This window comes from Colossoma macropomum, unplaced genomic scaffold (genome assembly GCF_904425465.1).
Source record: "Colossoma macropomum unplaced genomic scaffold, Colossoma_macropomum, whole genome shotgun sequence".
Lineage (NCBI taxonomy): Eukaryota > Metazoa > Chordata > Actinopteri > Characiformes > Serrasalmidae > Colossoma > Colossoma macropomum.
The window spans coordinates 3408870-3432828 of NW_023494802.1; the positions used below are offsets into that span (position 1 = coordinate 3408870).

General features: G+C 39.1%; 1 protein-coding gene across 1 annotated transcript in view; it reads right to left on the reverse strand.

Annotated features, from left to right (window-relative positions):
- Positions 1-22232, reverse strand: part of LOC118822848 (EMILIN-3) — a 33175-nt gene extending 10943 nt beyond the window's left edge. The window contains exons 1-2 of the mRNA XM_036592157.1: positions 22187-22232; positions 21113-21545 (exon numbers count right to left, since the gene is read on the reverse strand). Of these exons, the coding sequence (XP_036448050.1) occupies positions 21113-21279 (167 nt within the window). The 5' untranslated portion in view covers positions 21280-21545; positions 22187-22232. The remainder of the gene's footprint in view (positions 1-21112; positions 21546-22186) is intronic.
- Positions 22233-23959: the final 1727 nt, after the last annotated feature.

Here is a 23959-nt window from a genome sequence, read left to right on the forward strand (position 1 = left end):
TCCCCAGCTGGAGCTGTCCCCAGAAATGTCCACATTTTCAACTGTGAATTAAAAACATTTTGGAAGGTCCTAAAATAGACCTGCAGCAGAGCAGATGGACAACAGACATCTCATGTTGTGCTTGTTTTGGCCAACAGAGGGGGCTGCTGCTGATATCTACTAACCACTTATACCACCTGCTCACTTTTTCAGCCATCTATATATGACATGTAGCATTTGTTGATAGCAGCCGTCTCTGTCTCTTTTTACAAAATAAATTTTAATATAAATATAAATTATGGGTTCATACAACCACTGAATCCTTTGTGGTCAACATATCCCCCTTATAAAATGTATAACCCTTTTTATCCAGTGACTTTATTTCTAAAAAGCATCAAGCAACAAATCTTGTGATGAGAATAGCAAGAAATATAAATCTTTTATAGCCTTACTGTAATTTATTCCCATGCATGCCGCTCAGAGTAATGTTAATGTCAATCTCAGTCAGCAGCTCCTCTGCTCAAAATACATGAAACTGGAACTGTTCCCTCTTTTTTATTTCATAGATCAAAACACTGGATATTTTAACGATAAATTGACTGCCGAACTGGAAATGTTGCCAGTTTTCATTTAAGGAATCCGGTCACTTTAGATTATGTGACCAAGAACCAACTTATTTGACAGGAAAGGGCAATTTGATGGACAAAATACCCAACTACAGACTGTTGTTTTTGTATGCTGTATAGGGCCATTATACAGGCCATTTTCAAAATATGGCTACAAGGAAAAAACCGACCTGCAGGGAATCATATTAGTATGTGCATCAGTAAATATGTGAGAATATCTCATTTACTAGTTTCTTCATACTTCACAATGCTTGTAAATGCTTGAACTTTAAAAAGGGCCTGGAGGGCCTGGCTCAGAATCTCTGTTCTAGTTCATCCCAAAGGTGTTTGATGTTGTTGAGGTCAGGGCTCTGTGTGAATCAGTCAAGTTCTTCCACACCAAACTCACCCAGCCATACCTTTATGGACCTTGCTTTGTGCACTGGTCAGTCATGCTGGAACAGAAAAGGGTCTTCCCCAAACTCCTCCCCCGTGGTTGGAAGGATACAACTGTCCAAAATGTCTGGTCTGCTGAAGCATTAAGATTTCCCTTCACTAGAACTAAGGGGCCCAGACCAACCCCTGAAAAACAACCCCGTATCATTATCCCTCCTCCACCAAACTTTCTGGTTGGTACAACGATGTCAGGCAGGTAACTGCCAGTAAAAAGCAGGCAGGACTGAAACACTCCTTGTAACTTCAGTGTGAATGGGTGGAGCTAAAGTGCTGTAGGCTGGATAGGTGGATATATGTAAATGCGACTTCTAAGACATCTTGAAAACTATGTATTCAAAATGGTCTGTTTTTGAAGAATAACTCTCAGATTTGCACTGTACGAATAGTAGGTTTTAAAATGTTTACAGTGCTTACATATGACAGTACATTCTTTAAAAAAGTAAGAAACATTTCACTTTCCATGATGTCAATCTTTTTAGCAATCTGTGAGCAAGAAGTAATGCCAAACAGACTGCAAAACAGAGGAGCTGAAAGCAGCCATTTTGCTCTTTTGGCAGTGTCATTGCCATTCGCTGATAAAGTCTTGGGAGAGGCTTGAAGGCAGCTGTTTGTTGAGCAGTTGCCTATCATGCTGTAACAGTACATCTTTTATTCAGAAGCCAGGAGAGAGCGGAGGGCAGTACATCATCTTAGCTTCGAACCACAATGATGGGCTTTAAAGAGATCAGTGAAAAATTGGGCTTGTTCCTTTTTTCTCCAAGAGTAGTCGATCAGCCATGACAGCGTTTGGTGTCTGAAGTTTGCTTCTTTAGTTCTGCACTGGTGCTATGAGGCTAATGTAGCTAACAAGCAATTGAAGCTTATTGCCACAGATTAGCAAACTACATTATCACACATTTGTCTCAAACTACTAAGTAATCTCAAATAGACTGGAATATTACTTAGCAGCTTAATCTGGCTGTGATGATTTAGACATGCACAATGCTAATAAACGGCCATAAGCAACCAACACTTGTTAGCTACATTACACTTTATCACACTTTCAGCACAAAATTGAAGAAGGAAACTTCAGGCACCAAACGTGGCTCAGCTAATCAGGTACATCCAGAGTAAAGTTGCAGTCATGCTAGACATTTGCAGTTTGCTATGGCTTGCAAAACGGCCGTAGCCATGGCTCATCTTAAAGCTAACTTGCTAACCATAAAAGCAATGAAACAAGATGAATATATGCTATGAAAAAAATAAACTAAGACAGATATTACAAACAACTGAGAGAAAAAAGGTCTAATGTAAAATGATTTCATAGACAATGTTGTTGCTGACACTGTGCTAGATTATAAGTACATATTTAAGTATAGTTAAAGATAGGTAGGAAGGAAAAGTAAGTAAATTTGACTGTGAGTGGAAAATGAATGATGAATAGTGGAATTTTGTCTAATACTCTGCTTAACTGCTGGTGGGCTGCCCAGAAAACGCTGAGCAAAATGCCAGTGGACCACCAGCTTTGCCATCAGGGGATAGCTAAACTCGTCTACCAATTAATAGCCATTGTGGACAAACTGTTAAAAGGTCACGACTAAAATGAGTGTTTCCTCTATTTCGGATTCCGCTATACAAATTCGTATATAGGTTCTGCTGTATGAATGGAGGCCCCTTCAGAGCAGTAGCACTACTGGCAAAGGATGCAAAGTCATGCATTAGAGTTTATCAAAAATGAATCTGACATTGCTCTGCTGCTTATTACAGAACTTCAGAGTGATCTAGCAAAGAAGCATCATCTCACTGAAAAGCACATTTTTATTTTTTAGGTTTTGGAATCAAAAACAATCCCAAGTGGTTTGTTCTTTCTGTCAGTGCTGTGAATCTGAGAACTTCTTATAATCTAAACACCATTTACAGCTTGTTGTATGTAAGCACTGAGTGAAGCCTGCTGAGGCAGTGAAAGAGAGCGACAGCTGAATGGGTTTACAGTCTGAAGAGAAGCAAAGAGTCAGTACGGGGCTGGAGAGCGCACATCTGGAGAGAGCTTATAACCTTCAGACGGAGAGAGTGACAGATCCAGATGTGGAGACTGTCGCTACACCCCAAACACACACACAAACTGAGTCCCCATTTAGTTGCGTCTGCCAATGTCGTTTGAGCTGCCAGTGACATTCAATCCAGGCAGGTGTCTGTAGAGCAGTGATGAGAAGCGCAGAAGGGAAATGGCTGAGAGAGCAAGAGAGAGAGAGAGAGAGAGAGAGGGTTGAGTCTCATAGTGATATTTAGATATAGTCTGTGTGGCTGCTTTAAAGGAATAGTTTGGCGAAAAAAATTAGATTTCCGAAGTCTGCTTTTTCAGTTTTGCACTGAAGCTACAAGGCTAATGTAGCTAACAAGTAATGAAAGCTTATACTCTATCAGTTAGCCTTAGCATGCATTTGCCTCGGACCGAGTCAAATTGTTGAAGGGATGCTCTGGACAAAATAAGAGACAGTAACCACCCCTACGTCTCTTGTAAAGAAGACCACTCACATATTACAGCGGTGGCGCAGTAGGCTCGAGAGTGAGATTTTCTGGTTTAAAGATGGAAAAACACCCCTCTGCTGATGAAGGTGGCAGGAACTTTTGAAAAACTGCAATTGCTTTGGGGCGGATTTTTAAGAGCAGGCTGTTTCTGTGTTTTTTGGCGTTATCTGATGAATGCTGAAAGACGGCAGATAGCTAATGTTATGGCCAGGAAGCCAAATATCTTACTGTAGCAGTAAAACTGTAGTAACTGTCATCAAATCATCATTACAGTGGAGAGAGTGACACACAGTTACTGACACACTCGATGAGGAGAACAACAAGCAAAAAACTAAATAGCAAGCTAGTTATCTGGCTGTCTAGATATCTTACCTCAGTTCAGCTTTTTTGTCTCTGGTGTCCTTTTATTGCTGAATAAAAACAGAATTGCTGTTTTCTTTAAGAATTGGTTCAAATACTGAGGTAAGAGTTACACCAATGCTGGCTTGGTTGCAATAGCCTAGTTTAGTACATTAGCCTAGTCTACTATATCTTAATTGCATTAGCCTAGTCTACTATGGCTTAGTGGTTAGGCTAGCAATGACAATTGCTCGACACCGCAGGGATTTCAAGTAGTCGTATGAGGTATATATGTTATGCATGCTGGGTATTGTTGTGAGAAAACATATAAAATATAAAATTGTGATTTATGTCAAACCAATAAGGCTGAGGGATATAGTGCAGCGCTACAAACTTTGGATGTAATGGAATACAATTATTGAGAATACTCAAAAATGTTTAGGTTTCTGACACTGTATACCATACTGTTATCATTAAAATGGATTAAAGTAGATAGCATAGCTATATCATTCAGTGTCAAAAAAACAAGCAAATCTATTTGAGATTATTTAAGAAGCTAAGTTTGAGCAAAGTAAGGCAGTTTGCTAACTGGTATGACCTGAGCGTCCATTACTACATTAGCCTCTTGGCTCCAATACAAAACTAAAACTTTAGACATCAAAAATGTGGAGCTTTTCCTTTAAGAGCTGCTCAGTGTCTTCACACCTGGTCTTCAGTCATAAACCATCAGAAGCGAGCAGATCGAATCAGGGTCATTTCAGATGTCACTCTTAGCCACTGGCACCCACTCCCAGTCACTTTGGCTCCTGCTGTGTCCTCTGAGTAGCCAGCTTTACGAAACGCCAACGAGACTGAGCGACAGGTTCACACGTTGCCAGGATTTTATGGGGAACAAGAGGCACATATAACTTGCTGGGGATGTGTTTGGAGGACCAGAAGACACAAGGAGAACATGTGACGTTCAGACCCACTGCTAAGACCGCACAGCAAGAAAAAGAACGAGCAGCCCGTTGCTACGTTCTCAGAAAGTTGAGAGAATGTATACGCTGGGTGGTAATGGTGATGTTTTTCAGCTGTTCTTGACTAATTCTTAGCAGCTTACTTCTGGAAGTGTGAGGTGGTTTCGAGTTGTGAGGGAAAAGTGTAACGCATGAAGAATGAAGAGGAGGTGGTGGAAGATGAGATGCTAAACCTCATCAAAAATGGGTGAAGAAAGCTGCGCCTCACACCTCACACTCTCCTCAAGAACATCAAACCTGCCCTGGCTTCGCTCTCGGCCTGGAGAAGTCTGCTTCCACTGTAAATATTTGAAGGATCAGGTTTCGGTCACCAAATCCCCTCCGGCTATCCCAGGAGAGAAGGAGAATTCCTTTCGGTTTTTGTCAGGATGCCTTTCCCTCTTTTCTTCTTCTCTCCACCACCTCCACCAAAACAATCTTTCCTTCTGCCTGCTGTAGCCCCTTTGTCACCTCGCTGCTACAGCTGCATAACGTATTGTGGATTGATATCGCAATATTTCACCTTTGCAGTGCTGGTATTGCAATATGTACAAAAACACCCTAATTATGTGTAAATTGCTGCTGTTGGAACAAAATCTTGTATCTCCATAAACGCAACCTTACAGAACAAGGAAAAACATTCTTAACTTTTAATGGAAGTAAATGAAGAAATTATTTTTTCCAAGTAGTTTTGGACCATTTCTTTTGGTCCGTTCATCATAAAATGTTGACACAACATGAAAGGCAACTACCTTTTTCAAATTATGTCAAAAAATGGAAAATGACAAAAATGGGGATACAAGGTTTTGTTCTAACAACAGCGTTATATTCTGCTTAATTTTATGGAAATTCCTCCATCCATACATTTATCTATAGGGGTGGGAATCTCTAGGCACCTCACGATAAGCTTCTGTTTAAATTTAGTTACAGTAATGAAAGAAATGTATTATTATGTATATTATATGTCTGTACATTACAGTAAATGGCTATTGTTAACTGTAAAGTTTACAGTATAGCTCAGCCATCTTGCATTGCAATATAATCACAAAATATTTTGTCCGTATCATGCAGCCCTACCCAATTCTTCATCTCGCACTGCTGAATAGTGATAGTTACACGCTGATCCTTTCACCTGTCGCAGCTGTGATGTGATCATAGTCAGATTTATAATAGCAAACTGTAACAGTGGCTTATCTTAGCCAAGATTTGTCTCCAGGCTTTAAAGGAACGTGCTTCTAAATGGTCGGCGATTACTACATGCCTGCCTGGTCAGCACGGGATAAGAGGTAAAAGAGGCCTCTAATGGGGCTTACCGAGAGATGCGATTGATACTCTCTCACTTTTGACTGTCTCACTTTCCTTTTCTCTCTCTATCAAACACCAGCGTGACCGCTCTTTCATCAGCCACAGAGTTCAGGTCTTGGTCAAAGCCATCAGGCAAGCTTTACAGAGGACAGTCAGTCGCAGTATAAATATAGAGGCTGAGGAGTGGGTGCCAAGAGTGAGCAGCTTTTTCAGGTCCATTAGACGGAGGGAAAAGAGAGAAAAGGCTGCATATGGCAGTCAAACTACTGGATCTACTTAATGCATAAATCTAACACTGCCTCGGCAGGTATGCACGATAATAAAGGATATTTACAGAGGAAGTCTGCTTGGTAGAATAGCTTCTTACTAATACTTTAAAGGCCCATATCATGAAAACTTGATTATTTTGAAATCAAAGCACTTGTTAACATATTTAAAGTTGCAAAATGTACCATTTACTGCCCATACAGTCAATATATGGAATCTAAGCTGCAAAAACAGCCTGATTTTAATAATGTTTTCTGTGATGTCACAAAAACCCACGCATTTACATATATCCGTCTGTTCAGCCTACTGCAACTGTCGAAGTTATAAGAAATGTTTCAGTCCTTAATACTTTTTGAATGAGAGACAATACAGAGCAGACAATCAGAACAGAGATTGTTTACATATAAGTCTTTAAGGAACATGACCAAAAACAGCCTGTTTAATTCTAAGGGATAAAAAAAGGTTGAAAATTATGAGTGAAAATTAAAAGTAAAAAAAAAAAAAATTAAACACGTCCCACTATCATGATTATACATAAGAATAAATCTGAAGAAAACCTTTCTTCAGACTACAACAGAAGACAACAGCAACAGGTAACCCTTAGAAAGTACAAGCCAAGGTTTCCATCCAGCTGCTGAATTCAATTCAAGTGAGTTACTGAAATATCAAGAAAAAATGTGAATCATTTCTTAAATATTTTCAAATTTCTGCTAATTTTTGAAAAAAAATTGAAAAAAAATGGGGTCCAATGATTTCATTACGACTGACACACAAAGAGACTGTTGGTGGAGGCTTATTTTAGCCTTGCACCTCCATTTTAGAGCAGGAAGTGAGGCTGCATCCTTGGCCCTCATGGCCACATGGTAAACAGTTAGACCCCAATGTTCTAAATAAATGTGTCCCAGAGTCTGAAAATCAGTGTGAAACATTATGAGTAGTCACTACAGGAACACATACTTTCTGCAATTAAACTCTTTTGTGTTTTAATGAAAAAAAGTGATGATTTTATGTGTGTATAACTGTTCAAAGCTGTGTTTGTTAGTCATGTACTGGCTAGTGTTTTTGAGTTCTGCTCAACATTAGCTAAAACTATCACTACCCATACAATCACTACTGAAACATTTGGTAAAGTTTTGGTAGTGTTATGACACTAATTAGAATTTGATGAAAAGTCATTGTTGTGTGGACAGTCTTGTTTTCATTTTTATCATGATTTTATCAGGGCACTTCAAGTCAGAGGTCTAAGCTGGAACATGTCAATACAGAATGCAAATCACATGTAAATGTAATTAACTGCATAGTTAAATATGAAATTAAGTAATTACATTCAAATAGTATAGCAAAATGAAAGTCTTCTAAGGGTTAACCACAACAAACTAAAACTGAATTAACATTGCACAGTTGTAAATTGTAAACTTGTATGAGCTTCTTGCTCAAACCAGCTGAAGGAACATATTATTCATGTATTAATAACTGAACAGAACATTTCTGAATATTTTATGCTAACAGTTATTGGCAGATTTCTGGAATATTCCAGTGTAGGTAGCCTTTTAGCAAACACTGCTTGCCTAGCTAGCAAACTACTGACAAAACTGCTGTACTATACTATATTAAATCCCACAAAAAGCCATATTAGATCACACTTTGACAATTCTAATGCCTAATACTACTATACTGACAAAATGAACAAATTTACTAATAACTGAGCACAATATTACTGTACTGCACTATACTAAACCTTACAAAAATCCATATTAGAACACATATAGCTTTGAAGCTTACACTGATGTGGCTAGTCTTAGGCTACATTCACATTAGAAGTCTCATTGCTCAGTTCTGTTGTTTGCTTAGACTAGATTTTTCTAGCTCGACGGTTCACATTTGTGTAGGTAAGTGCCTCAAATCTGTTAGTAATGTGAACAAATCTCTGTCCTAAAATCAATAATCAAATCAAATCATCCTAATCAATAATGTCACATCAATGAACCATGAGCAACAAACAAACTAACCAGCAGAACAAGGCTTTGCAAAGATAATCTGCTCTGAGCAGCTCTCAGCTGTTCATTATTAGAGCAAGATGAAGGCGATTAAGGGTCAGATGCTTTTGCACCATTTACTGGCACTAACTTCAGTTTCATAACACTGAATTATGGTGCATGTGCAGTGAAGAAAGACACATGAATTCCAATCTGAGTATTTTTATTAATGTTGCATTGCCACGAATTGGATATATATCCGATCCAGGGCCACAAATGAAAGTAGCTCAGGTCTAAATTGAACACATCAGATTTATCTAAATTCTAAAGTTCTAAAGAACTGCACATTGTAAATGTGTACTGTTAAAGGAGCTTCATGCTCAGAGCAGCTGATAGAACATTATTAAAATTTCTGAATATTTTATGCTAGCATAACCAAACACAGGTCTAAAAACTAGCATTTTTACTACTCTTTCACACTGTGAACAGGACTCTAGTTCACCATTAGTGCTCAGTCACACGTGTTTGGGTTATCAAACACATTAGCCTGAGTATTGAGCCTGCATTCATGCAAGCCTAGCCACATGCTAAACAGCAGGCCCTGCTCAATAGGGCAAAGGAAGTGGCTAAACCCCTGTTTACTTAAAGTTTTAACTTGCTCAAGAAGGCCTGGCACAGCCATTCAGCGCCTCCATCTTAACGCTCCGTGCCTCCTAATCGACTTTAGTGAGGAAAATCCCTTCATTTTTTTTCCACCAGCACCATTCAGGAGCCATAAATCACTAGCAAAACTCTCAAGACTAGCATGCATGGGAACAGAAATGATAGATGCTGTTAGAAAGCATAGAGTAGGTCTGCAGAGACAGCCTGCGTAATGTTAAATCATAACTCAATTAGGGACCTTATTAGCTGTTTTTTTTTTTCCTGTGTCGCTCAATATAGGCCAGAAGTGCTTAACTCTGGGCTAGGCTAATTCATATTAGTGCTGATTCACATGACATTCCACAGCTACAATGTTGCTTCGGCTTGTTGTTCTCACAGCTGTCAGGGTCACCAGAGGATGCTAGCGCTAGTGCCATGTTTTGTGGAATAGTTAATCTTCTTCTGGGAGTTGGCTGATGGATGGTGGCTTTGGAGTGATGGGTCTCCAGTGAAGGAGTCTGTCTATAGTCTCTTTTGTCATGACCTTCCGTAGCCATTGACCCTTTGGCCAATTCTTTAACAGCATTATATATATCCCACACGCTTACATGAGTCTTCCTGTGAATGTGCCCTTAAGAATGAAGGCCAGGTGTATGTATACAGGATTGCAGCTTTGATAGGGCCACAATATTTACTTGCAAATTAATGTTACATTAAATAAGGTTGGAGCTATTTAAACCAAATGCCATTCTTTACGTAAGACGCCAAAAATAGACACTAATTTTTGCCAATCCACACATAAACCAGATGCTGCTAGTTGACTAAACTGAACTGAATATATGCACTTGCAATAGCTCCACCCATTTTTATGTAATTGGGCCAAATTTTGCATGATCTTCCCTCAAATACATGCATTTTGAGGAAGGATCATGTACAGTTTGGGCGAATCACATAAAAATGGGTGGAGCTATTACAAGTCTTGCATGATTCTCCTTCAAATGCATACATATGAGGGGTATTTTACTGTGTAAATGGCACATAACCTGCTCATTTAGACTTGTTTGCCAGTTTACTACATAACACAAAGGCAGAAGGCATCCTATTTGTGCCTAAAAGTGATGCAAAAAAGTTTTAGTACATCTAGCCCTGAATGTTTTATGGATCGTGCTACAGTATAAATACATTAGACTATTTGTTATAATCATGCATCATGCTGTTGATGATGTGATTACCCTTAGTGTAACACACCGCAGGCCTGTTTTCCAGAATCAGATTAGGCCAATTTAGTCCTAGACTAGACTTGCTGCACATGTTCTGTCAATTTGTGCTAACTAATGGGATATCTAATTAAGTAGAACTGCCATTCAAGCCAGACTAGAGTAAAAAAAGAGTAATGTGACTGAATATATATACAGTATGCATTTGAATAGATCTGATCAAAGGAAAAAAAATAATGCTAATCATAATGTTGAGCATTGTCCAGCATTTACTAATGATAGCTGGAGGTAAAGGCAACAGACTGGGGTCATCACCGCTGTAAGTAAGATCTTAAATGGTCGGGACCCCTTAGCAAGTCCAAATTTTTATTACACACTCATATAACTTATGGATAACTCAGGCAATTTGCACTGTACTCCATGCAGTCAGTGAATAATAAGTCTCGAATGGTTTGGTGAAAAATCAAGTTTCACATAATTTCACTGACCCCAAATGTAGCAAATCAGCCAAGATATGTTTGCTGTCCAAGCTTTGCTTTTTTTAATTTAGCGATGGAGGCTAATAGTGTGAGCAAACACTTGAAGTCAATAGTCACCCAAATCTTTTCCATAAATACAACCCCAAAACTTTTCTCAACCCACTCAAACCATATTCAGGTTCATTAAGGTTGCACAGATGAGTCAGTTTGGTTTAGGACACAGTTTGACTGACTGTAAAATAAACACAACTTCACTGTGTAGCCAAACAGGTGTTGTGTGGAGTCCTCCGCCGAATCCGACTCTGTGCACATGCCACACAGACATATAAACACTAGATTACATTAGTGATTTCTGTTATTTCTATTTATAAATATGTATTTTCAGTGTATCTTCATATGTATCTGAATACCTGTTCAGCTACACAGTGACGTTTTGTTCATTTTTTTAGTTCACAGTAAACCATACTGGACCTTGGACCTATACTGAGAGGGGCCAGTGGTCTTTAGTGGGCATGTGATGGCATTTTGTCATAAAAATTAGTTATAAAATAATCAACTTAACAATAAAAAAGAGGTATAAAATGTTTTCATACAGTTAACTACATTAATACAAGCCTCACAATAACAGTGAACAAAAACAGCTTTGTCAGTTTTTTAGCCCTTTGCCTCTAGAAACACCTGACCTTTCAATTGTCCACTTGCACTAATATGCTGCTAATATTTCATATTCACTGATACACATCACAAATTGCAAGAGTAAGTAAGTAATATCTCTTTCTAAACAACATCAACGGGTCTTCTAGTGTTTGTTGGCAGTGTTGGCAGTTTAGCCTTCAGTGCTAAACTACAGAAGCAAAAATTATACTCTAAACTTGAATTTTCACAAAACTATTCCTATAAGCTTCTATATCAATGTATTGAACAAGGCGGCCGTCAAATCAAGGGAAATTTCAACAGTGGGAACAAATATTTTACAGCACTCACCAAACTCATTGATATAGCTGGAAGAGACTCTTTGTCTCCCCATCTGAGCTGTCAAACATTAGCATAAACATTATATGACTACAGCTGCATGACAACTCCATTTGCACAGCTGCAGCACACTGATCTGTGAGTTTCTGTCATTAGTGAAGGCTGCCCGGCCAAAACAACATGCTCATCCTTGTCATCAGAAAGCTGATCTCCCTGATTTGCTTTGACATCCGAGACGTGTTGGATGAGGAGTTACAGTAAGGAGAGCTGGCAGGCAGCCTGCTTCCTCACAGTGATAAACCTCTAACCCAGCTGAACGTGATGTGTGGCGAGGCTTTGGCAAGAGCAGTGGGATGCTAATGCAGATAAAGACTGTCTACGCTAACAGATCATGAGTAAAATCTTGAGTGTTACTGGTGTAAAACATAGTGATGCATCAATCGAGTATGCTGAATCAGTATCAGCACTGATACCAGCCTTATTAAACGGACTGGGTATCGGCCACACTTGACCAATCCGCTATGCTGTTTCTTAAACGCAGTGGTCAGATTCATAGAGCTGGGAGGTAACAGCACAATGCCATGCAAAATGTGTGGCATGGTTGATAAGAGCTACTCATAAAGTCACTAAGGGGGAACCTGCAGTATTTTCACCAGTGTCCTATGCAAGAGACAATCAAAATTCACATGTAAATGGAGTCATACATGTTAAACACCCGCCAAGTGATGCTTGAGTCTGCCAAAATGGACATGATGACATAAGCGTAAACAAAGATACAAAGAAAAACAAAATTCTCAGAAACAGAGCTACAAAGTTGAAGGGAAGAAGTGCTGACAAATAATAGTAAATTGTTTGGTAAAGAATTAAACAACGGTTGAGTCAAACTCAAGGCCCATGGGCCAAGTCAGGTCCGTGGCACAACACTATTTCGCCTGGGAAATTATTTTAATTTTCTATTATTATCAGCCTGTTTCACCCTGAGCTGCACTACAGTCCCCAGCATGCCCTGCAACATCATGTGCATTTCTCCAACGACAACCTAATGTCCAGCAGTTACACAAAAGGACGCCTGGTGTCTAGTTCAAGCAAATTGGCAAACCACCTGAGGACATTTAAAAAGGTTTACCAATTATCTGTCGCCAATGTAGTTTATTGTTTTATATAAAACAATTTATTTTTATTTAAAATTATTTTTTGAATAGTTCAAGTATTCAGTGCCTATTTTGCTGTTGCAGTTTTGGCATATTTTGACTAACAATGGCCAGTTGGGGTCATGGCAAAATTTTAAGTAAAAATTAGAGAAAACACAGCTGGCCAACGGATTTGTTGAGATTTTTTAATATGGCCCTTTTAGTGGTTGAGTTTGACACCCCTGTTTTAGGATGTCAGATTTCACTTCTTGTTGGTAACAATTCAAGCCATTTTCCAAATCGTTATAATTTTAATAGCAGTTTTTTACTAACGTGAATTAAAGTTAATGTGGTTATTTTTTGTGGTTATTTAAAATTTAATTGAGATGCTGAAACTCTAATTAGCTCTTATTTATGATTTTCTTCAGAATTCAGTTTACACGTAAAAATCAAATTTCCACTACTATTACATTTTTAGCGTTTTTGAGTTCTGTTCAAAATGAGCCAAAATTGGTAGTGTTATGATTGTTTTGGTAGTGACAACATTTAATGTTTCATCATTTTTTTATAAAAAAAAAAAAAACACATTAAGCTTCACTCAAAGCAAAAGGATTTTAGTTTAAAGTAAAAGTCAGTTAAAAATGCGTTTTAATCTCTGACTTTAGACCAGTTCGGTAGAATGATCCATATAATGATGAGTATGTCAGAGTGGCTCTATGTTATTTGGCTAATCAAAGCTTAGCAGGTTGGCCTAATGTTGCTACCATGCTGACATTAGTTCACCTGCATAACAAAATGAAAACACATGCATACCAAAGAAATGCTATTTGAAATGAAAAATGCACTTTAAATGATCATATTAGGTTGAATAGAGTTTGTTTCAACATTCTGTAAAGCTTGTCCAACTGCTGCGCAAGAGTGTGTTGGTGGGCGGAGTCTGGACAGGTCAATTGGTGTAAGTAGTACTTGCTTTTCTGGATATTTCTGACACAAATTATTGAGGATACTTGCGAGGCTGGCTACATATTTGAGGACTACATGTTTATGGATATTTTTGTATTATGGGAAGTGTCAATGTGAATTGATAAATGGGTTGATCCAGAGCTCAGAACTGGCCCCCACATCCAACTTTAAATCTAAACCAAATAATTGTGCCTTTTACAAACAGTAAAGTGTGCTGCTGACTGGAGTGTTCCAGCTGGGGAAACAGCCACATAAACTTATTCCACTGCTGACTGGCAGTCCAGCAGTTAAAGAATGGTATGCTTACAGATGTTTACACCTAGACTCACTATTAGTGGAAACTGTTCTCTGTGGAAGACAGGTGCAGAACAGTCCCTCCACTACTACAGTGGTTTACATCAGAAAATAACTCAAACACCTAGTGTTTATTATACAGCCTGACTGATAGGCAAACTGTGACTGATACCAATTTTGTGGGAATAAAAATTCTTGTTACTGATAATATGGGCCATTTACAAACTGTAGTCCATCTGTTTCTCTGCATACTTCGTTAGCCCCCTTTTACCCTTCAGTGGTCAGGACCCCCATGGACCCTCACAGAGCAGGTACTATTTGGGTGGTGGATCATTCTCAGCACTGCAGTGACACTGATGTGGTGGTGGTGTGTTAGTGTGTGTTGCACTGGTCTGAGTGGATCAGACACAGCAGTGCTTTGGGGGTTTTTAAACACCTCAGTGTTACTGCTAGACTGAGAATAGTCCACCAACCAAAAATATCCTGTGGGCAGCGTCCTGTGACTGCTGATGAAGGACTAGAGAATGACCAACACAAACTGTGCAGCAGCAGATGAGCTATTATCTCATAGGGGTCCTGACCACTGAAGAACAGGGTAAAAGGGGGCTAACAAAGTATGCAGAGAAACAGATGGACTACAGTCTGTAATTGTAGAACTACAAAGTGCACCTATATAGTAAGTGGAGCTGATAAAATGGACAATGAGCGTAGAAACAAGGAGGTGGTCATAATGTTATGCCTGATCGATGTATAGTTCATAATACAAATTTGAAATTGAATTTTATACTCAATTTTATACAGTCATTTTAGCTAATTGGTGCTTTACTGATTGGAATAATTATCAGATATCAATTGTCATTTGTTAAAGGGGAATTCCACCAAAAAAATTTAAAAAAAAAATTCTACAAAGTTCAACAATAGAAATGTTAACAAAGTCGTTCAGAGTGATCTGATGTGAAATGGATCATTGAATATGTACATACATTTTATTTACTATTCAAAAATATCCAAAGAACCTTAACGTTCCAGTTTTTATGATTAATGTTGACGATAGTAAGATAGTGGTAGAGATTTTCTTTGAGTATTAATTTTCCCAAACTATTATAAAACAATGTCTCAAGCATCTGAAAATTCTTAACCATCTGTTCAGAACCATTTCCTGTAATAACTTTCTGTGAGGGAGCTTTTAGAGGCATTAAACTCTTCAGACGTCTGGTTCCTATCACCACCACTGTGAACAATTCTGACTCTGTAAGTTTCTCTACATCCACCTTCAAACCACTCTGAAAAACAATGTAATTGACAAACGTTTTAGGCACCTAAGGACATTATTAAAACCTTTATTTTGGCAATTAGTGTGTTCTTGCTTCCAAACCATTTTTAGATATGTTGAAAAATTTCCTTTTCCTTTTAAGCTCAAATAGTTGAAATAAATATCATAGCCTAGAACATCTTTTACCATATACCACAATCCAATATGTATGTCATAAGTTTTCTTACTAGTAAATTATATTTTTGTAAATATAAAGTGGAGCTTAATAAGGTCAGCAAGTTCATGCTGGTTTCCCCACCAAACTCATCGTTCATCACTGCGACGCTCTCTTATCCTGCACAGACCTGGTGGATCTGGTTGTACTGCTGACACCAGAACAGTATGAAGAAGACCAAAAAGAGAGAAACAGAGAGGTTGTAAAGCCGTGGACAGATGAGGAATGTGTGTCCACAGGGCAGCCGGCCTGTTGCAAGGTTGAGGGCCGAGGGCTGTGGGTTAACACCCAAACAGCAGGTGAGCTGGAGAACTGTCTGAAAAAATACAGCTCTGAGAGCAAGCCATGCAAAAAAGAGAGGGAGAGTGAAAATAAGTGAGAAGAGAAGAGAGTGACTGCAAGAGCACACTGAGGAAAGAGATGCTGAGTTGCATATTTATTCATATGCATACATCACTACCATATGAAGCAACCTCATATCTCTTAATGGTAAATTTAAGGAGAAGGAAACATATTCTTAAAGCTGCACTATGAATGATTTTGTTACAATTGAAGGAGTCAGGAGGAAAAATCATGCTAAAATATGGTGAGCGGGCACTGCTGTGAAGTCTGAAATAATTTAAAAGGTGGAGATTGTAATTTGTGAATTTGGCATCTTTACATATTAATGTCACATGCACAGCCTCAAAAAGAAGATCTAGATCTATGTTTAGATCTCAAATCCAATATTAACAATATACCAATAAAGATATAATGACAATAGTACATAATTCACACACATCCTCAGAAGACACGTCCTTCGCCAAGTTTTCTCTTTGAATTCTCTTGCAATGCGCTTGCAATCACCACATTCATCCCCTTGGGGAAGGGGTCCAAAGCACAACCCATGTTACAAAATGTTCTTCCACATGTTGTATGCAATTACACATTTCCACCAAAGAGGTCTCAAAATCTCCAAAACTTACAATGTAGCTTTAATGTTTAATGTAACTAATAATAAAGACTAATAATTTCTAGAATTACTTGTTGAGTTACTGTTTAGCTCTTATTTTTTCTCTCCATAGAAAATGCTTTTTGTGTGTTGAAAGTCTTGCTAAGATTTAGCTGTTATCCTCATGTTAAGTTAAATCCGGATGCATCAAAAGCCAGACTTTTGATTATCCGCAAAAAATCTGGTAGCTTTCGTCACTTAGCATGGCTGAGAACAGCCTAATTTGACAAAAATATGTCAAAGTGACCAAACACAAATCGTTCTTTCAATGAAAATTTTTCAGTCTCACCTCTGTATGTTGCTCTGAAAGGCTAATTAAGGTCACTCTTGAGCCTTGAGCTTACATACAATAAATATCAGTGCTCTGTGTACTTGTGGGTGAAGCATCTGAAGATATTTTAAGACTGAGACAATTTTAAAGGGCCCATATTCTATATTTTTGGACTTTATTTTTCCCTGAAGTCCACTTATAATATTTGTGTAGGTGTACATACCAAAAACAGCAATAATTTCTTTATCCCTTTGAATTAAGCAGCTGTTTTTGCTACTGAGCCTTTAAGACTGATATGTGTAAATAAGGTCTGTTCTGATTGGCTGGCCTGCACTGCACCTCATCAAAGTCCTTACAGGAAGGTCTATCCACCTGGCAGCCATCTTGGCAACGTTGCCGTGCAGTTATTTTTTAATCATACAAATGACTGGGGAGACCTGAAAACCTGAAACTAAAGGCCAAATTACCATTTCAAAAACATAAAGGAAATCACTAATGAAATCTGAAAAAAAGTCTCCTAATGCACAAAATCATGTTTTTTCGAGTTGTTTTGGCAGCTGTACTTGCACAGATCTCCACAACTGAGGGGGTTTTCCCACTCTTGGCTTTACCAGACTTTCTCTGTAAACAGATGCTATGTTACAAGCTTTTCCTTTCATTTTCCAATTAATGACCTGTCTCTTCCTTCATAATGTCTCTGGCCCCATTTGAAAAGCAGTTTGAGCTGAAACACTGCCTATAACATTAATGTGAATGGGCGGGGCCACACTGTTGTAGGCCGAATAGGTGGATATATGTATTGCCCTTAGCCCTTAGCCCTCCGTTTAGTGTGTTCACGTCTAGGGTAGGGTGTCTCGATTTTTGTTGATATAGAGGGGTAGGACGAAGTGTTAGGGGCTGCATTGCCCTCCAAATGGAGGTTTTTCAGAGGCAGACTCCAAACGAGTGTTATGAGAAAAAAAGAAAAACCAGCAAGATGAAAAAAAACCCACAAATGTGAGAATTTTCTCTGTATAAAATTACAATAACCATTGTATTATCTTAGTTTAATGTCATTTCAATGATTTGTTGTTTCTTTTCTTCATAACAAGCATAAAAAATTGCTAATACTATGCTAATGTCTTGGTAGCTAGCTAGCTAAACTTCCCGTTTCACCTTAAATAGTCCAGCAGTTCTGACGCCTGAAGTGCCAGAATGTAAATGCTGCTCCATTTAAGGCGTAACAGGAAAATTACAATGAGAAGCTGATGAATAGCTGATTCAGCTTCATATCACTGAAGAATTAGGGGTGGGCAATAATAAATAATTGTTATCCCCCCTCTTTGAAGGCATATGATGTCCTAAATGTAACTAAAGCCCAGCAGTGAGGTTGCTGAACTTTACCCTCCTCTGCTGTCACTGCAGACTGGCAGGGTCGCCTACAGAGCACCGCTAGTAGCCTGTTAATGAAGCAATGTTCTTTTGTGTTTGAGGGTCCCATTTTGTAGGAGAAGATTTCAACCACTACCCCTTGTGATTCAGTTCCAAGGGACAAGGTGACACTCGATAACAAGGGGTAGGGGTAAAAATAAGAGATGAGATTGGGACTGTGTCAACAGTAGATGACCGCAATATTACATCAACCTGAATGTCTTTGCTTATTGCTATTTTACTTACTTTCGGCAGCAGCTGTGTTTATATTACTATGCGTATTGTGTGTATGTTCTTGCTTGTAAAAGCACTATACATCATAAGAATAGATGCAAATAAACATAAATACAGTAAAAAGTAACAAGGATTTCTTAGTTTGAAAAAAGTAGAAGTACAAAGTTTGGTTCCAGATGCCTCCACCGCCAGCACACTTAATTTAACATAATAAATTATTGATTACCCAAACCACATATTGGATTATAACTAGAAAATACTTGGCTCCCTCAAGGAGGGGATTAAACAAACACACCAACATACATAAAAGTATCTATTGTCTCAAAATTACGTGTATTTATCACAATATTATCTCATAAAAACACTATTTTATGAGCTAATAACACTGACTGCCCAGATAAACAGCTTGTTAAATCTAATTCCTCAGTTGTCTTTTGCACTGTACTGTAGGTGGACTTGATGAACACACTTGGATCAAAACTAAATTCATTGCAGCTCTTTCTTCAGTGACAGTCTGTGACACAATAAACTCGCTGAACCCGTCTCATACTTGCGGAGGCCCAGAGAAAGAACTGCACATGAACAAAGCCCACCATGGGTTAACACATTATCAGCTAACTGCCCAGACTACTCCTGCATGATGGGAACCGTTCTGAGGACCAGAGGGAGAAAGGGGGACAGAATGAGACAGCATACAAAACAAACAGAGCTAGCTGGCTCAAAGACCAACACAGAAGAGTTTGCAAAGTTACCAGTTCATACAGGGCTCAGAAGAAGTCACCCGGACTCTGGATACAACTTATACCTTCTTTATTGATTACCTTCTAAGAAAAATGTATCATCTATTCATTCATATCCTTCAGAAAAGGTTTACTATATGAAACTCGAAATGACTTCAGTAAGGCCTGAAAAATTAGCAGGACAAACATTAGTACTGCTTTTCTTTATGTAGATCAATATTAAGCATTTAGTTTAGGGCAGCTTGAACTCTTCTAGGCCTGGAGTGCACGATGCTCAGCCAGGATTGTTGGCGCTTCTCTTTTGGATGGTCAGAGCATAGCAGGTTTTGAACACATTCTGTCTCTTTCCACCACTTCAGTACATTTTTCACTCTTGATTTTGGAATTTTGGAATCTTTCTCACAGACATTTTATCACCAAGAGACGATATTTTTGGTCAAATTAATTTAACTCTGTAAGTTTTCTTAGTTTTCTATTATTCATAACCTTAATAACATTTTGAGTCAGGTGTGTTGGATGGTTGGATTGGGGATCTTCAGATTTAGAATTTCTAGCTTGCTTATTGCTCGGTTAGACTCCAAGTGTTGATTTATAAGTTATAATTTAACTAAAATTATGTACTTTTGAACAAGACAAAGCACTGTTTCCACAATACATTAACAAACTAAGTAACTATAAAAAAGCAAATGTCGATAGAAGTGACCCAAAACTGCTTTTGAGCACTGTAAATACTGAACTCCCCATGTTAGCCAGTCATAAGGAGTGCTAGTTGTGTCTCGCAGGCAATATGCCCTCTGTCACTTATGCTCATGCATGACTGCAGCCATTTAAGGATTATCTTAAATATCTAGTGTGGTCTGCAGTGTAAACACATGCATGTGTTCGGGTTAGACTGTCTAAACCAAACCAGAGTGCTTTCTCGAGTGTCTGAAGAACCTTTAGATGCAAAACCAAATTTATGCAAAATGTTAAACATAAATGATATAGATTCCCACTAACATGAGAGAGTTATGCACACATCTAGGCATGTTTCTGTTTTCTGGGGTGTTCATTTGTCCATTTGTATGGCTGTAATGCTCTACCTAACCTTAAAGGGGAATTCCACCCATTTATTCAAAATTTCTGCACAGTAAAATTGTTAAGATGTAAACAAAGTATATCTGGGTGGTGTGACATTAAATGCTCCTTTCTTGAGAAACTTAAAGGGTCATAATTGTTCACAGTGGTGGTGATAGGAACCAGATGACCAGAGAGTTTAATACCTCCAAAAGCTCCCTCACAGAAAGTTATTATTTGAAATGGTTATGAAAGCCAAAATACTTGCCAAAGAAAGCTTGTTTTGTTTGGATTTACCACTATTTTACCATCATCGACATTACATATAAACACTCAGAAGACATGTGGAGCTTCACTGGTGGTTTTGGATAGGAAATAATATGTGCATATTTGTGTATATTGACCCCTGCTTTCTATCACCACCACTGTAAAGACATCAGTAAGTTTCTCTACAATGAAACATTTCACATTAAACCACTCTGAATGACTTTGTTTACATCTCAACAAATGAATTATGTAGATGTTCTGCAGAATGGGAAGAATTAACTTCCTTCAGAAGATCAGCTTTGGCCTCTTATACCAAATAAAACTGCTGTTTTTGGGGGGAAAAATGCATTTTCCTTGTGGGAGCGCCCAGATGTATGTCAAAATCTTAATGTTTTTATCATCCCAGGAACACGCAGACCCCACAAAGAGGTAAATACAGGACCACACACATACACATGCACACACACACACACACACACACACACACACACACATACACATACAAACAGAAAGCCTGGTTACTCACTTGTGGCGACTCATGGGCCTTCCAGGGTTGTAGTGTGGGTTTGCTCCAGCCTTGTACAGATTATATCTGTAGGGGTTTCCGTAAAAAGTTCCTTTGGCGTCCACGAAAGTCAGAATGAGTCCCAACAGAAGAGGCAACAGAGCCACCAAACAGCGTGCGTGCTTCATCTTTCAGCTGGCCGGGCCAAAGCAGGCCAAAAGCATAGACCCGGAGAAGAGAGGGATGAGAGAAAGTGTGGAGTTTTATTGTTGTTGTTGTTGTTGTTTTTCTTGTTAATTCCTGTGGATTCCCTCAGTTTCTGGAGGAGAAGAGCTCCATTCGAAACGTCTGCTGCACCGGCACCATCCTGTCAACATCTGACAACTTCTGATAGCAGTTTAAGAGAGGAGAGTGAGGGAATGTGTGAGGGGGGGTAGAGAGAAAGAGAGGTGCACTGAGAGAGAGAGAGAAAGAAAGAGAGAGAGAGAGAAGAGAGAGAAAGACAGAGAGAGAGAGAGAGAGAGAAGGAGAGAGAGAGAAAGAGAGAGACAGAGAGAGAGAAAGAGAGGAGGGGAGGAAAACAAAAAGAAAGAAATATAGAAAACAGAAGGAGAGAAGTGGAAGGAAAAGAGAGAGAGAGAAGGAGATAGAGAATGAGGGGGAGAGAAACAAAAAGAGTGAGAAAGAAATATAGAGAACAGAAGGAGAGAAATGGAAGGAAATGTGTGTGTGTGTGTGTGTGTGTGTGTATGTGAGAGAGAGAGAGAGAGAGGGAGGGAGAAAGAGAGAGAGAGGACAGAGACAGAGAAAGGGAGAAAGAGAAACAGAAAAAATAAAGAAAGGGGGAGAAAGAGTAAGTAAATTAGTAAGTATATAGCACACATAAAACAACCTGCACTGAGCCAAAGTGCTGTTTACACATTCAAGCCTCTCTGTTTGCTAATGACTACAATGAAACAGTTAAATTGCTAAAGTAGTCTTGGGTACAAATTTGAGTTTAACCTGAAAATGCAGAGGAGAAGATGCACAGAATGCACTGATAGAGTGAGTGATCGATAGAGGAGAGGAGTAGAGAAGGAAGGAGCAGGTACATACAGTGGAGCAGCAGCGTGATGTCTTTCTCTCTTGCACGCTCAGGCAGCGTGTGTGTATGAGTGTGTGAGTGAGTGGATGTGTGCTAGAGCCCCCTGATGGGGGCCGGCTGACAGAGCGGGCAAATCTGCATAGACCCTCCCTTTACAGCACAGGCCAAAACACACAGGCCCACACCAGACCAGCCGGGACAGGGCAACTCTCTCTATCTTTCTGTCTCTCTCTCTCTCTCTCTCTCTTTGGCTCTCTCTCTTTCAAAGTCTTTCTTTTCTATCTCTCTTTCTCCCATTTCTATCTTTTCTCTTTTACTCTCTTTCTTGTCTTTCTCTCTCCTCCTTCTTCCTTTTCTTTCTCATTGTCTTTTTTTCTTTTCACTCTCCTATCTCTCTCTTCTTTCTTATTCTCCTTTTTCTGTCTTCTTTCTTCTCTCTCTCTCTCTTTCTCTCTTTCTCTCCCTCCCTCTCCTCCTTCTTCTTGCTTTCCTTTCTTTTTTCTTTCTTTTCTCTTTTCTTTTTCTCTTACTGTTTTCACTGTCTCCCTCCCTCCCTTCGCCCCTCTCTCTAAAAGTGAAACCATTATAATTTAATTCTACCCAAAAAGTACTGTTACAAAGCAAAATGTACACAGTTACTGTACTGTGCTATGATAAAAGTAGTAATTTGTTATTTTCCCCTTCGACACTAGGCACATCCATAAATCTCCCTTGTCCATTACTGAGGTGGTAACACATTTCACTGTGGGGTTCCACTCCTTCATCCAAAGCCACATGAGACCCTTTATAAACCTTTTCCACAAAGGCAGTTTTTCAGAGAATGACCTTAAGCAGGTTGTGGTGAATGGGATTCCTTGCATAGACAGAGCGTAGCATCATGTGAGGTTTCCAAGTTAGACTATTTAGCACTTCATGGCAGTTAACAATAACTTGCCTGCTTAGATGCTACATTATATGGCTGAAAGTATGTGGACACCTGACCATCAAACCTATATACCATTATCCCTCCCCCACCGAAGTTACTAAAAGAATATTACTCACAGGGCAGACCTAGCAGGCCAGAATTTTCAAGAACTGACTTATGGCAAAGGTGACATCCTATGAAAATGCCATGTTTAAAGTTACTGAGCTCTTCATTATGACCCATTCTACTGCCAGTGTTTGACCATGGAGGTTTCAAGGCTATGTGCTTGACTTTAGACACCTGTTAGCAATGGATGTGGCTAAAACATCTGAATTCAATAATTAGGAGGGGTTGACCACATACTTTTGGCTTTACAGTATATGTTCTTGCCTATGTGTGCCTGGCCCACACTACTGGATAATCAAGTCAGTTTTATGGCCGATTCACAACAGGTGTCCAGAGAGAGACCTGTAATCTACACTTTGTCTTCAACACTAAGGTGTTATCAGCAGTGAAGACCAAGGGAGGTGGACTGTTGACTCTGACTGACTGAGGAGAACCCTGCATTCAAGTGGCAGACTGTAGATGGAAGCACCTAGGGAGAGAGACAGGTGCTGCTAATGACCCTTGTGTGTTTGCTTGACCAACAAAGGCAAGCAATTCTTACTTCTGTGAGAGGAACTCATAGTTTACACTGTAACATTTGCTTTGCATTCACAAGTTACTGTCATGAGCAAAGAGTCTCAATTTGAGGTATGGTTCTTTGAGGAGTCACAGCAAGAACTACCAGACAAAACAGAACATATCCATGAGGGCATCTCGTCACCAAAACTTTTTCAGGTGTTTCTTCACAAACTTTTCACTGGTTCTGGAGATCTAC